The sequence below is a fragment of the Equus przewalskii genome, chromosome 3 (assembly GCF_037783145.1).
Source record: "Equus przewalskii isolate Varuska chromosome 3, EquPr2, whole genome shotgun sequence".
Classification (NCBI taxonomy): Eukaryota; Metazoa; Chordata; class Mammalia; order Perissodactyla; family Equidae; genus Equus; species Equus przewalskii.
This window is the reverse complement of record NC_091833.1, coordinates 98,136,379-98,150,547: the sequence shown is the minus strand read 5'-3', so window position 1 is coordinate 98,150,547 and position 14,169 is coordinate 98,136,379. Positions and strand designations below refer to the sequence as shown.

Below are 14,169 nucleotides of genomic sequence, written 5' to 3'. Positions count from 1 at the left end.
TCCATCTTGTTGACTGCTGTGTTCTCAGTGCTTAGAATGGAACCTAATACTCAGAAGGTTTACATTGTTATATGGATGAATGGCTAAATGAAAGAAAGAAAGAATAGATAGATATCTGGTGAATTTTCTACAACCAGGGAAGTAATGGATTATTTCATCCTGTACAAACTTTGCATAGTTGCTTATTTTATAATTAACCATGCTAATGTTTTGTTCTGTTTTACGTGTCTTCTCTGTTCCCTATTGTTAGCCCTTAAAGGTAGGAGATATGTCTCTGTTGTTTTAGCTTCTTATAGATTGCTAAATACCAATTTAGTACTCACTGATGATTGACTTGAATTAAAAATTCAATCTAACATCTTTATTTCCTCTGAAGTTATAGTAATTTTACATATATGTGTGTATGTATATAAATGTATACGTATAATTTATATAAATTCTAAAAGCAGTTGTGTTTGAAATATGTCTTCCTCTTTTATAAACTCTTGCAGTTCATAATTGGACCCTCGAGGACACACTTCAGTGGTTGATAGAATTTGTTGAACTACCCCAATATGAGAAGAATTTTAGAGACAATAATGTCAAAGGAACAACGCTTCCCAGGTGGGTCTTTATTATCCAAATGTATTTTTCCAGGCATGGAGAATTATATGCTAGGTGTTACTTTTCAATGCCGAATCTACAAGTTACTTCTGTGGCTAAGACCTCTAAGGAAATATTATAAATATGTCTGTTCCTTTAATTTTTTTAAGGTATGAATTTTTCTTGTCTAAATGATCAGACCCTTTTTAAAATTTATTCCCAAGGAAAGTAATTTTGAGAATTAGAAGGTGGGCCAACTACATCTTTTTTAGATAACATCAAAGGGCCAACCACTTGGTAACTATAGTGAAAATTTATTCATTTGATATGGATCCACCTTTATGAAAAGACCTGTTTGAATTGATTAATGTGCAAATCCTTCTTAATTGATAGTCTTTTAATAGCAACAATAACTGCTTAATATTAGTGGCCATAAGTTAAATCTCAAAAAAGTGAAGTTCAATAAACAAAATATAAATAATAACAACCATTTTTAAATGTATATTACATGGAGATATTCTGTATTATCTCATTTAAGCTACATGGTTAAAATGAAGTATGTATTATCATCCCCATTTTACAGATTGAAAAAACCAAGTTGGAGAGAAGTTAAATATTTTGTCAGAGGCAGCTTTTAAACCCAGATAGGTCTGGTACCAAAGTCTAGGATACCAGTTTATCCCTTAGATGCCTGGAGTTAATTGTTACTAGTTTTCTAAATTATGTTTTCTAAATCTCCGTTAGTTAACTTAATAATCCTTATAGATTTACGTGTTAAAATTTGCAACAGTTCTACCAGAACTTGACCCTTACAAGTTTGCTTATGTTCCATTCCTCCCTAGATTGTTTCTTGTATAAAAAAAGTCTCTAATCCCTTATTACTATCTAATTATTATATATGATGAAATAGGCACATTGTATTTATAATCAGTTTGCTTATATACCCTATTTAAATAAGTGGCTTTTGTTGCTTTGAAGTTTGTATTTTAGATCAAGTTGAGAGTTTTCCCATCTCCCTTAAATGTATTCTGAAATCAACGTCAGTATTTCTGACTTTGCTGTGCTCATGACCATAATGATGAAATTACAGGGATAAGTCAATTCAGCAAGTGTGTATTGAGTATCTTTTGTGTTCGTGGTGCAACTAGATGCTGGAAAGAAGAGAAAAATTAAATAAGATATAGTTCTTTTAAAGAAGACAGGTTCCTAAGTTAAAACAGAACAGAATAGTAGAGTATTAAAATGGGATTAGGGCTTTTCTAGTTATATATGTTACCTCAAAAATATACATTATGAGGAACTCATAGTATTTTTCTTATGTTGTCTTTTAGGATGTTTCTTTATGTAACAACGTGAAATAAAATAGGCTGCACTATGTTTGGCAATAAATGTTATAGCCACTTTTTTCTTTTGATTAAGTAAAGGTGGTCAAAGATTCCTCAAACTGTTAGAATTGTTGAAATAACATCACACAATCAAGATAATTTTTTATAATAGTGAACACGTTACTACAGAAGAAAAATTATAAATGTAGACATTCAGCTTTCAGATCAGCCCATTGGAACGTTTCTGAGTTCAGGAGAAGGGAAAACTGGAATACCCTTCATCAAACCCCTTTTGTATGGTAATGGCAATTAGATGAGTCAATTTAAAGGGGCAATAAAACAACTATGTAAGTTACAGAGCTTTTTGTAGGGTAACTATAGATGTACACATGCCTACAACAATTCATTATTATGTTTCTTTTCTGTGACATTAAAATATTGTTACATCTATAGTAGGCAGCCAAAATATGTTAGTTTTATGTTAGTTATGGTTATCTTAAGCCTTTTGCTGTATTTTCTATACTCTGTAATTCTTATTACCAGAGCTTATACTAAGGCTCTCTTCACCTGACACATGCCTCCTCATTCCTTTCAGACCTGTGTGAACTTCCCTGACATCCTCACCCACTCAGGTAGAATCACTTCCACCTCTGGGCTCATATCGAACTTTGCGTAAAATTCTGTTATAGTTTCCTTTTTACTACATCTCATTGTCTTTCTCAAATTTAGTCTCTTGATAGTGTTGCTATTACTTCATTCATGCATCCATCCATGCATTCATTCTTCTATTATACAAACATTTATCAAGCATCTACTTTTGCCAAGCACCACGCTAGGTTTGGGGATACAGGGATAAGACATAATTTTTGCCTTCAAGCAGTTTTGATAAGTGTCATGTTAAAAGTGTAACCGGAGCATACTTGAAAGGTACCTGCGGAAAAGATGAATGAAGGAAGGCCTTTTGTAAAGGCAGGGTTGGAGTTCTTTACGCTCTGAAGTTTTGTAGAAGCCTCGTAAGAGTTCCTGTAACTTCTCCGTAATCAGAGGTTCTGATATCTTCCTAAATAAAACATATTGGTTCAGAGTGCGGTCGTTGGAATCATACATATTTGGGTTTGAATCCCTGCCTTACCTCTTACTAATTATGTAACCTTGGGCAAGTTACTCATCCTCTCACTACCTTAGTTTCCTCATCTATAAAATGGGAATTATATATATATTATAGGCTTTTTTGAATTTTGATTAAGCCCTTGGCGCAGGACCCGGCACATAGTACATGCTTGTTTTTAATGTCATTGTTATTAACAGTTTTATTATTATTATTAGACTTTATGTTAAAAAGATTTTTATTGGCATCATACTTGGTTGTTAAGAAATCGTAGTTGATTACTGGGCTACTTGGATTTGAAGTCCAAAACAAAGTGATTTTATTTGACCTGTACCTTTTAGCCCCCTGCTTTCTTCATTGCTAATAAAATGGTTCAGTACTTCTGTACATAAATTTCTCAGTTTACTCCCCCAACCGGTGATGACTTCTTACTTCCCACTTATGACTTCAGTGGACTTTGTTTAATTTTTAAACAGTTTAAACATTAGAATGTAAAGGTATAGATTTTTAAGATACTTTGAAAGAAAAGCAATATGAGCTAAATTGAGAACTATTTTTTAAAGTCTGCTATTGATGTTAAATAAATTATTTGTAATTTATTCTTTGTTCTTTGTGAAATGATACTAAAGTGCAAGAGGTAACTAATGATAAAATATTTTGAATTTGATAAATTTCTAAACCACAGCAACTTATAGCATAAAGTAACCTTAGAAAACAAAAACATCAATATAGCAGCTAAATTATTAACATACAGGAGTGTATTTTCAGCACACTTTGCACTGAAAAAGCTTTTGGTACGTGTAATAGAGTATTAACTCACACGTGGATGAGCCCTTATAGTAATCATCACTTATATGTAAAGTATTAAATACGTTGCTCAAATATTTAAATTTACATACTACGAGTATTTTTATTTGATATGTATGTATTTTTTAAATGAACAGGATTGCGGTACATGAACCTTTGTTTATGACCTCTCAGTTGAAAATCAACGACCGGAGTCACAGACAAAAACTTCAGCTCAAGGCACTGGATGTGGTTTTGTTTGGACCTCTAACACGTTAGTATTCTCTCTCAAAGAGTATGGTACAAAAGAATAACCAGATCATCTATCTGTTATTTAAAGAAGGAAAAAGTAAGGTAGTGGATCACTAAGATGAATTATCTCTTAGGTGTCAAAGAAAGGTAATACTATCTTAAGACAAAAGATTTGTAGAGTGAGATTTTCTGTCATGGAAATATGGAGTGTGAAATTTTCAAAGCTGGTTACTGATGTAAAAACTAAGTTGATAATTTAGAATTAAATTTCTAGATTTAAAACTTTGGATCTTTATAAAGTTTTAAGCTGTGTTTATAGCTAAATATTCACTGAAGAATCCCTTTAAAAAATAGTGCAATCTAACCATCTTGATGGCATGAAGTGATAGATTCTGACTTAATTTCATTAATCACCAAAAAAGGGATATTTTTAGATACAGATTAAAAGCAAAGACCCAACTGAAACTACAAAGTAGCAGTCTATCCTGGCAGAAGCTCAAGGTGGAGAATGTTATTTGATTGTTCTTTAGATTGTTTTGAAAAGGAACATTTAAGAATTTGTTATGTCATATTTGTAAAGAAAATCAACCTTGTAATACTTTACTTTGACAGGAATATTTTTTCCCCCTGAAAATGTTAACATGTGTATTTTATTTAATTTAAAATTTCAGAAAGCTGTGAGGGAAAGTGAAGAGTACACATTTTAGAGGAATTATGTTTTATTTTTCAGAAGCCAAAAAGGAATAAAATTAATACAAGAAAAATGGCTTCCACAAATTATGAATTAGCAAACTAATGTTTATGTTACCTCGGTTCCTGGAGTTAGGAGACTCGCAGTTTTCTCTGCTACCGTCTTGGGGGGTGGCCCTGCTAAAAAAAGGGCTACTGGAGTAGTTGGATGGATTCCATGACTTTACTGGTGGTTCTTTTTTGGCTCTGGCTAAAAGAGCAGCTGGTAAAACAGCTGGAACTCCTCTTGTGAGAGTTGGTAGAAATGCACTGTTGGTGGAAATTACAAACCCTAGGAAATAGAACGCTGCTGAAATGCCCAGCATTCCACAGAGATGATGCCCTTTCTAACCTTCTCCTTGTCCTACGTTTTTGACTGAATCTACTGGGGGTTGTCTTCTGTGAGATTCTATCTAATTTTTTTATGTGTATGATTGGTGAAAACAGGACTTAAACTATTGAATTTGTCTGTATATACAACTTGGTCCTGAACATTTATATTTTATTAATCCAGGAACAAACCACCCTCTAAGCCAAAGCAGTATTGTGTTATCGTTTGAAAAGAAACCAAAGTAGTCTCAAAGAATGTTGAAAACAAATGTTTTAATAAACAAACCAGTTAAGAAGTTAATGATGCATTACGTTTTTAATGTGTTTCTGTTAGAAGTATTGAATAAATGAGCCCTAAGTCAGAACACCCACGTTACATTTATAAAAAACTAGCCTTGTCAGATGAATAGAGATACATTTTGGAGGAGTTTTCACTGAAATCTTTTCTGGTTTTTGATACTTATTATAGAGTTTGGGACTTGTCCATCTATTTATTGTTATTTCTGCTTATTATATTTTAGCCTGAACGGCTGCATATTTGAGCTAGATCCTGAGCTGAACGTCTCAGTCTGAGGCAGAAATAAAAATAAATCCTTTTGAGACTTCAGTCTTCTGCAGTGCATCTCTGTCACTGTAGGTGAGGGTGTGCCCTCTGGGAATAGGCAACCCTGAGGGTCACTCACATAGAGCATCTGTCACACTATGTAAACATATAGGAACGCTAGACTTGTAAGCATAGGAACTTGTCATTTCTATAGAGCTCTTCATCTGATCAAATAAGCAAAATGTCTTCCTGCTGGAGGCTTGGCCAGTTAGGCAGTTTTCCACTGTAAACTACATCTCTTTGGAGCAAATAATGCATTATATTATGTTACTTATCATTGTGTTTCCCTTCAGAGAGTCCCCTGAAAATTAGTGTGTATTGACAGAGATAAACTAGGAAATTATTTGACTAGTGATTTTTGTGTTTTGTGTCACTGAAGACAGTAGGCCTTGGCTCCTCACTCCTTAGTTTAGAAACAATACTGGAGGTTACTGTCATGCCTAGTGTGGTGGGGAAGCAATCCTGTTCTTTCCCTCTAGTAATCTAGACAACTCTGGCAAATAGTCACCTAAAACGATGCTTGTTATCATCATTTAACCCATAGTTTATCAACCTTGGCACTGTTCACCTTTTGGGCTGGATAATTCTTTGTTACCGGCAGAAGCGGGGCAGGAAAGAGATTGTCTTGTGTATTATTGGATGTTCAGCAACATCCCTGGCCTCTACCCACTAGAGAGAAGTCACAACTCTGGCCCCCTCCCCAACTGTGACAAGCAAAAATTCTCAAATGTCTGCTGGGGGAAATATCACCCTTGTTGAGAATCACTGATTAATCTTAATTAGTTAACATGGCTACATACTTGGGAAAAATTCTTTTTGGTAAATGATTGGGATTCCAGTTTGTGTATAAAAGCATGACAGTTGCCTTACTTAAATGAAAGAAAGGAGCTGGAATGATAATGGTGATACTCTTTGTGACTCCTTTCACCCCATAGAGGACCGTTCTCGAGGTACATGGTTGGAGATGCTGTTGCTTTTTCAGGGGTCCCCAGGACTTTTGTTACCACCTCCTCTACTAGCCAGGGGTAGGTGCATCCATGTGGGTTTATCTCTGCCCTCCTACAGGTCTAGAATATCAGGTAGTTATAATAAGCACATTGATTGTTTGAAGAAAGAATTTTTAAAACGCTAGAGCTTGTATATGGGAGGGGCATCTTTATGTTTTGTTTTGTTTTAGATGCCTACCACTTAAAAAAACAAAGCCCCTGTGTATTGAGGTTCTCTTACAAAGATTAATCCCTGTAATTCTCTTCATAGGCCCTCCTCATAACTGGATGAAGGATTTTATCCTCACAGTTTCTATAGTAATTGGTGTTGGAGGGTGCTGGTTTGCTTACACACAGAATAAGACGTCAAAAGAGCATGTTGCAAAAATGATGAAAGACTTAGAGAGTCTGCAAACTGCGGAGCAGAGTCTAATGGACTTACAAGAGAGGTGAGAAAGTAAAGAAAGCTCTAAGTCTTGTTATAATTCATGAAAATGTAGCATGGGCATGTCCTTACACACTTATATTCAGGTTAGTACACACATCAGGAATGTATGTGCATTTTGTTTCATATTTTTAGAAAAGTATTATATTATCATAATTACAGATTTATTATGAAGGTATGCACTAGGGAATAAATGGGTAGAAATACAGTGGAAATAAATCAAATATAGGTGAAATTCTATGTGGAGTTAAATTTTATTTTTAACATAATTTAAATAATTATGAATTTCTTAAAAGTCTCTTTGCCGAAGAGTATTTCTCTGCTATCCCTGTGTTTTGAGCTCAAGATAACCAAAATAGTAGTGTGGTAGGCCAGCTGTTGTTTTTGTTATCCAAACTTAAGTAAGATTAATAGAAAATGCTTTGAATTCTGATTGAAACATGTATCCTATTGCTTGACACCTATTTATTCTTCATTAAAAAAATGAAATTCTGGAAATTTTTGTGAGGACTTTTCATTTTTATTGTCTGTAAGGCTTGAAAAGGCACAGGAAGAAAACAGAAATGTTGCTGTAGAAAAGCAAAATCTAGAGCGCAAAATGATGGATGAAATCAATTACGCAAAGGAAGAGGCTTGTCGGCTGCGAGAGCTAAGGGAGGGAGCTGCATGTGAATTGAGTAGACGTCAATATGCAGAGCAGGAATTGGAACAGGTATTTACATTTTAAAGAAAAGTACTCGTTAGGGTATTTGTAATGCTACTGTGAGAAGTTTTTTGTTTTTGTTCAGTCTCCTACATTTAATTTCATTGTAGACTCTTCCTTAGTTAATAAAAGAATCATTTGTTCTTATTGTGGGCATTGATCAAAGTGCACATAGCAAAATAACAAAGAGGTAACTAACAGAAAAAGTTACCATTTTGTTCACTCATTCATGAAATCTTATCCCACGTCGTGTTAATTATCTTGAGTAAATTTGAGGTGTTTAACACCTGTATTATGTTTGAGTCTCTGACTGTAACCTAGTAAAATATATCTAATGTTAAACTTCCATGTGAAGGTGAAGACTTTGTTAAACATCCATTTGAATCCTTAGTTTTAGAACATAATCTGCCAAAACTTCTGAAGTTATCTAAAAGGTGTCCTTTTCAGTATCTGCTTCTACTCTGGCTTTACTCAAGATGGAATCAGGCATTGCGTGGTCCTCTGGAAAAGGGGAGTGTGGTTTCTGAGAGAATTTAATTATAGGCAAATGTATTAGTTTTCTATTCCTGCTATAAAAATTACCACAAACTTAGTGGCTTAAAACAACACACGTTTATTATCTTACAGTTCTCGAAGTCAGAGTCGAAAATAGGTCTACAGGGCTGCATTCCTTCTGGAGGCTCCAGGGGAGGGTCTGTTTCCTTGCCTTTTCCATCTTCCAGAGGCTGCCTATATTTCTTGGTTTATGACCCCTTCTTTGGTCTTCAAAGCATGTCACCCAATGTCTGCTTGCATGGCCTCATCTCCTTCTAACTTTGACCCTTTCTTTACTGATACAGAAACTAAGGAACAAAATGAGGGTGAGAAAACCTGTTTAAGATTAGAGAGTAATTCAGTTGTAAAGCAGGGCCAAGAACCTAGGTACTCTGTCTCCCACTTCGCTTTATGCACTGTTGTTGTCTTATCCAGTGCTAAATGAATAAGGATTATGAATAAGAATTATGTGATAAATCAATTTCAATTTCAGCTCATGAGAAAATGTTCAATGTACTTTACTATTTACTTGAAGATTGTCATTTTTGATAGGACTTGTCTAACTGAATGCAGTCATTTCTATTGTTAGCTGTAAACTATTCTTTCCCTCGTACTCCAGATGTCTATTTTTGGATCTTTTACCTGTAAGGAATTTGTTCTCTTAAGTTGACTCCTATACGTATTTTGCACTCAGGCCCTTTTTACCTGACAAACCTTATCTGTACAGAATGTAGTGAAGAACCAAGGAGTTAACAAAAAATGCCTCACCAAAATTATACTGTGTCCAAGATTTAGATAGTGTGCCCCCTTTACTCCTGTGAGAGCTCCCTGCCTGTTCCCAGTGAGACTTCTAACACTTGGTTTGTTCCCAGTACTAAACTAAAAAGCTTGTTAGCTGTTTTTATGAACTTTGCAGATAAGGAAGAGCAAATCAGAAAGCAGTAATGGGAATTCTTCTACAGCGAGATAAACTGATAGTGGTATTTTACAGGTGACTGCCTCACAGTGAGGGAGAAGACACAGTGTAAAGGACCCAAGAATCACACACGTTCCAGTCTGAGGTTTTTGGCATAGAGACCTTGCACTCAGTACACCCTAAGATTACCCTGATGTTATGTCCCAATACAAACATAATAATCCTAATGAGATCCTGAGTTGGTAAGAGGTAGTTTAAAGGAGAGAAATGGGTATTTAAAAGAACTCTGTCCAATATGATTATATTAATAAGAAACACAATTTTATGAGTGCTTAGTGTTCACCAGTAGTTTACACTGTGCACATTACAAATGGTTTGCTCCTAATTTTAATCCTCACAGTACGTAGATATATTATCCTCATTTACAGATGAGATGTGTAGAGAGGTTAAATAACTTGCCTTAGGTCACACAGCTATTACGTGACAAAGGCAAGATTTTGCATGTCTTATTCCAAAGTTCATGTTTTCCCATACTGCTGTTAAAAGCTGTGTTTATAGAAGTAAGTCTAACTGGGAAATTAATTACGTACAATGTCACGTAATTCACAATTCCACATAGTTTAAAACATTACTATATCTTGCCCGGGGAATAATCAACTTCTCAAAATTAGAAGGCAGGAAAATCTGATACATACTTTATATAGTGTTATTTTCCATAAAACAAAAACTTTTGGGTGAATAATAGTACTGCTTTATATTTTGCTTAAATACTTTTCACATAAATCATTTTGTTCTTAAAGTCTCAAGAAGCCGAAAGTCAGGATAAGTCATAGTATCCCTGTTCTACATGAGACAGTGCGCCTTAGAAAATAGAGAACTTGCTGAAGGTCACAGAGATAATAAATAATAAAGTTGGATCTAGAAGCCAGGTTTTCATGTATTTAGGCCGTTTCTTTCTGTGATATCATGTTTTTACTTACTGCTATTTTATTCCTAAGACACAGAGACTATGTACATAATCATATTTTTAAACAATTTCATAATTCATCATTTATAAAAGCTGTTAATCAGTTTTTACTGCACTCATTGCCTTATAAATAGCAATGTAATTCAAACTAAGGGTAAGAATTTAGGTCAAATGATAAACTTATGAAATCAGTAGAGACAATAGTGAAAATAGTTGCTATTATTGGAAGGTCAGAATTTCCAGAATTTTCAGACATTATTTGGCAGTCAATCAAAACATTGTTCAGCCTTAATTTATGCTAGAAATATATCAGTTCTTTGTGTGTATTGAGCTTTTTTAGGAGAAATAAATTTATGGATATAACATTAAGGAAAATCTTTATGATTAAAGAGAGAAACGTGAATGAAATTTGTTCAGATTCTCTGTATACTTCCCTGGCCGTGAAGATTGTATAGGAATTTTAGTTTTAAAATCGGTGAGAAGAAAGACCTGCTTCCCCTACACTTTTTGCTCTTATGTAGCACTCCATGTCACAGGCCTGAGCTCAGATCCTCTCTTCCTGAGAAATTAGCAGGTCGCCACAGTGTAGCCAACTGTCTTATTAATGCAGTATTGTCCCAAGCACATCGCAGTGATTTGTGTCAGGCAAAAGTTGCTTAGGATTCCTTTTCAGTAAATGCTATCTGACCAGTGCTTTTAATGTCTGCATTTTGAATGGTCTACTTAGTGTCCCATTTTGATTTTTTTTTTTTTAATTTTGGAGTTTTAAAAAATACTTTTATACACAGTTTTTTTTCCTACAGTATCTCACAGGTGTTCTATTTCTTTATCAGAAATTTGTGTATAGAACTCTTCTTAGTTTATTCTGGCAGGTGATAAAGTTTGTTTAAGTAGGTTGGATTTGTTTAGCTCAAACACTTCTGCACATTAATTTAGAAATGGACTTTAGTTACCTTACTTCGCTTTGAGGAAAATTAATTTGCAGTTATGGTGCTCCAGAAGCAGGATGTGCCATAGTTCGCTCATCACTTTGTCTGAAGGTCTTGAGTGTGTACATAATTCTATAAATTCTGTTATGTATCCTTACACATCTTTAGCTTGAGCTCTTGCTATCCTAATGGGTTGTCTTTTCTTTCTGTTGTTTTCTTAGTGAGGCTTTCCTTAAGAGTTTTTTTCCTTATCACTTAATAGCACCTCACATACTAAGCATTTTAGTTTTCTATCTGTTTATTAAAGGGCAGCTAGAAGAAAGACTTCGATATCCTGACACTGAAATCTATGCGTAGTTTCTCATGGAAAAATGAAGCAGACTCTCACTCAGAGTCGATTTTCTTGAAATTTACACGTGGTCTGCTGATTTATCTACTTTCTGGTATGTTAGAAGCAGTAAATTAAATAGGAGTGGTAGAACAGACAGATATGCTTGTAATCGTGAGAAATAAATGGCCAGAAAGATGTCATGAAAAAACTTAAAAAAATGGTATAATTACTTTAAAAAGTGAGTATCTATTTACGTAGCTACAGTAGGGTCTTCAGGAGAACATTAAAAGGGGTAGGAGAACTGGTATTCACCCTATTTTGGACACTTCTTCATATCCTACTCCATAAACAAAAAGATGCAGAATGAGAAAAATGTCGTAAGTTTTAGTTTGTACATGCCCTGGATTTTTTTTCTCTTAGTGAGTCCGGCTATTATAAACTATAAAAACTAAATATTGCAACTTAAGATATACATGAACCCCCTCTATCTTCTGGCTTTACGACTTTGCTTAGTGAGTTTAAGATGCACTTCAAATTTCAGCTTTAGTTTTAATGTTAGGAAAACATTGTTTTAGACTTCATGATTTAAAAAGATGTTTACAAAGAGCATAATTAAAATTGCTTTTTCTCTTAATTTTGGTTCCAAAAATATCTTAATATCTTAAAAAAGTATCTTAGTTTAAATATTTTTTAAAAAGAGAAATTTCTCACTTCCTTCTCTCTCTTTCCTCCTCTCTCCCTCCCCTTCCTCTGTTCTTCTTTCTCTCTCCCTCCTTTCCTCTCCCCCAATTCTTTCCTCTCTTCCTCCCTCCCTCCCTCCTAGGTTCGAATGGCTCTAAAAAAGGCTGAAAAAGAATTTGAACTTAGAAGCAGCTGGTCTGTTCCAGATGCACTTCAAAAATGGCTTCAGTTAACTCATGAAGTAGAAGTACAGTACTACAATATTAAAAGGCAAAATGCGGAAATGCAATTAGCTATTGCTAAAGATGAGGTACTCTACTGTTTTTCAAAGCTTCCTAATTTCTAAAGGGATTAACTAATTGGCGTACAAAGATATGGATAAAAATTTTATTATTGCAGATTCTTTTCATGGATTGGTACTTATTGCATAAATTGACTTATAATCATAGGCTGCAAAGTAAAATTACTTTATTTAGAGAAGTATATACCTTTCAGAATGACCTTAAAGTCATTTAAAAATCATCCCTATTATCATTATCATAAATGTTTTATACAGAGCTTTTCTCCTCTAGGTTGCTGCTTCATGTCTGATTCAGGTTAGTAGTTACTAGAAATTAATGTCTGACTCTTATTAAATTGTGTGAAATAAGATTGTCTTAATCTGATTTCTAGCCAAAAAAAAAAAAAAAAGCTCAGTTCACTTACTAACACCTCCATTACAGTAAGACATAGTTAATGTTATTCTCTTCGTTTTACTAGAAGATTCAGGTCTTTCTGAACAATAGAAATGAGAGAAAAATTCTCCAGAACAGTTTGGAGTTACATTGATTGGTTTAGGAAAGCATGCTTTCTCTCTCATCTGTTTTCTTTTTTGGAAAATAGGGCTATATCTTGGCTAATAATTCTCTACTGATTTTATGATTCTTAATATATTCAAAACAAAATAAACTTCATTAGTATATGTGTATTTTTTCCTAAACCTAGCCTTACTTTTCTTTCTTTGGGTTTCTAGGCAGAGAAAATTAAAAAGAAGAGAAGCACAGTCTTTGGGACTCTCCATGTTGCACATAGCTCCTCCCTAGATGAGGTAGATCACAAAATTCTGGAAGCAAAGTAAGAATGTTATTTTAGCTATCTGTTTATTTTTATTATCTTGAAATGTGTAATTTGTAGACAATTCATATTTTAATCTGTCATTCAATCATGTATGATTACATGATTTATGCTAATTCTAAGAGTGGGTAATTTCTTCTTGAAATTAATTTGCCTTTTTTCAGTGCCATATTAAAGACTCTTTGATGAACAACAATTCATCCCAATATTAATTTTCCAGGAAAGCTCTCTCTGAGTTGACAACTTGTTTACGAGAGCGACTTTTTCGCTGGCAACAGATTGAGAAGATCTGTGGCTTTCAGATAGCCCATAACTCGGGACTCCCCAGCCTGACCTCTTCCCTGTATTCTGATCACAGCTGGGTGGTGATGCCCAGAGTTTCCATTCCACCCTATCCAATTGCGGGAGGAGTTGATGACTTAGATGAAGATACACCCCCGATAGTGTCACAGTTTCCAGGTAAGTGGTGAGCTCAAAAAAGAAAGTTGGTGGAGTTTTTAAAGTAACTTTATGCAATGCCTTTTATGAATCATTTACTTCGAAATCTACGATAAAAATTTCGTGTATTCTTCATTTTCTCTTTCCTCTTTTTGTTGTTAATAATGTTTACTGTTTGAGAATGCTATATGAGGTGTGTGTATGTATTTATATACACACATGTACACGTATACATACACACACGTATAATAAAACATCATACATGCTAAATCATTGTATGAATGAAGTGCTGAGCCTTGAGGGAAGACATCCTTTCAAATGGCAGCTTAATCTATGGTAGAAAGTAAAAATTAGGGGAAGGTCTTGGAAACCTGAGTTCCAGTCCTAGCTCTACCACTAATTAACCAACT

The 14,169-nt window shown here is 34.4% G+C and overlaps 1 protein-coding gene across 8 annotated transcripts in view; it reads left to right on the top strand.

The window, feature by feature from the left end:
- The window catches only part of STIM2 (stromal interaction molecule 2), a 170,476-nt gene that overhangs the window by 134,792 nt on the left and 21,515 nt on the right, over positions 1-14,169 (top strand). For 2 of the 8 annotated variants that reach the window (XM_070613018.1, XM_070613014.1), the window contains exons 4-11: positions 492-603; positions 3,960-4,075; positions 6,974-7,151; positions 7,682-7,859; positions 12,351-12,518; positions 12,781-12,804; positions 13,221-13,321; positions 13,542-13,780. In XM_070613018.1, coding sequence (XP_070469119.1) covers positions 492-603; positions 3,960-4,075; positions 6,974-7,151; positions 7,682-7,859; positions 12,351-12,518; positions 12,781-12,804; positions 13,221-13,321; positions 13,542-13,780 — 1,116 coding nt within the window. The remainder of the gene's footprint in view (positions 1-491; positions 604-3,959; positions 4,076-6,973; positions 7,152-7,681; positions 7,860-12,350; positions 12,519-12,780; positions 12,805-13,220; positions 13,322-13,541; positions 13,781-14,169) is intronic. The other 6 variants (XM_070613020.1, XM_070613016.1, XM_070613021.1 and 3 more) reach the window with 3 other exon arrangements.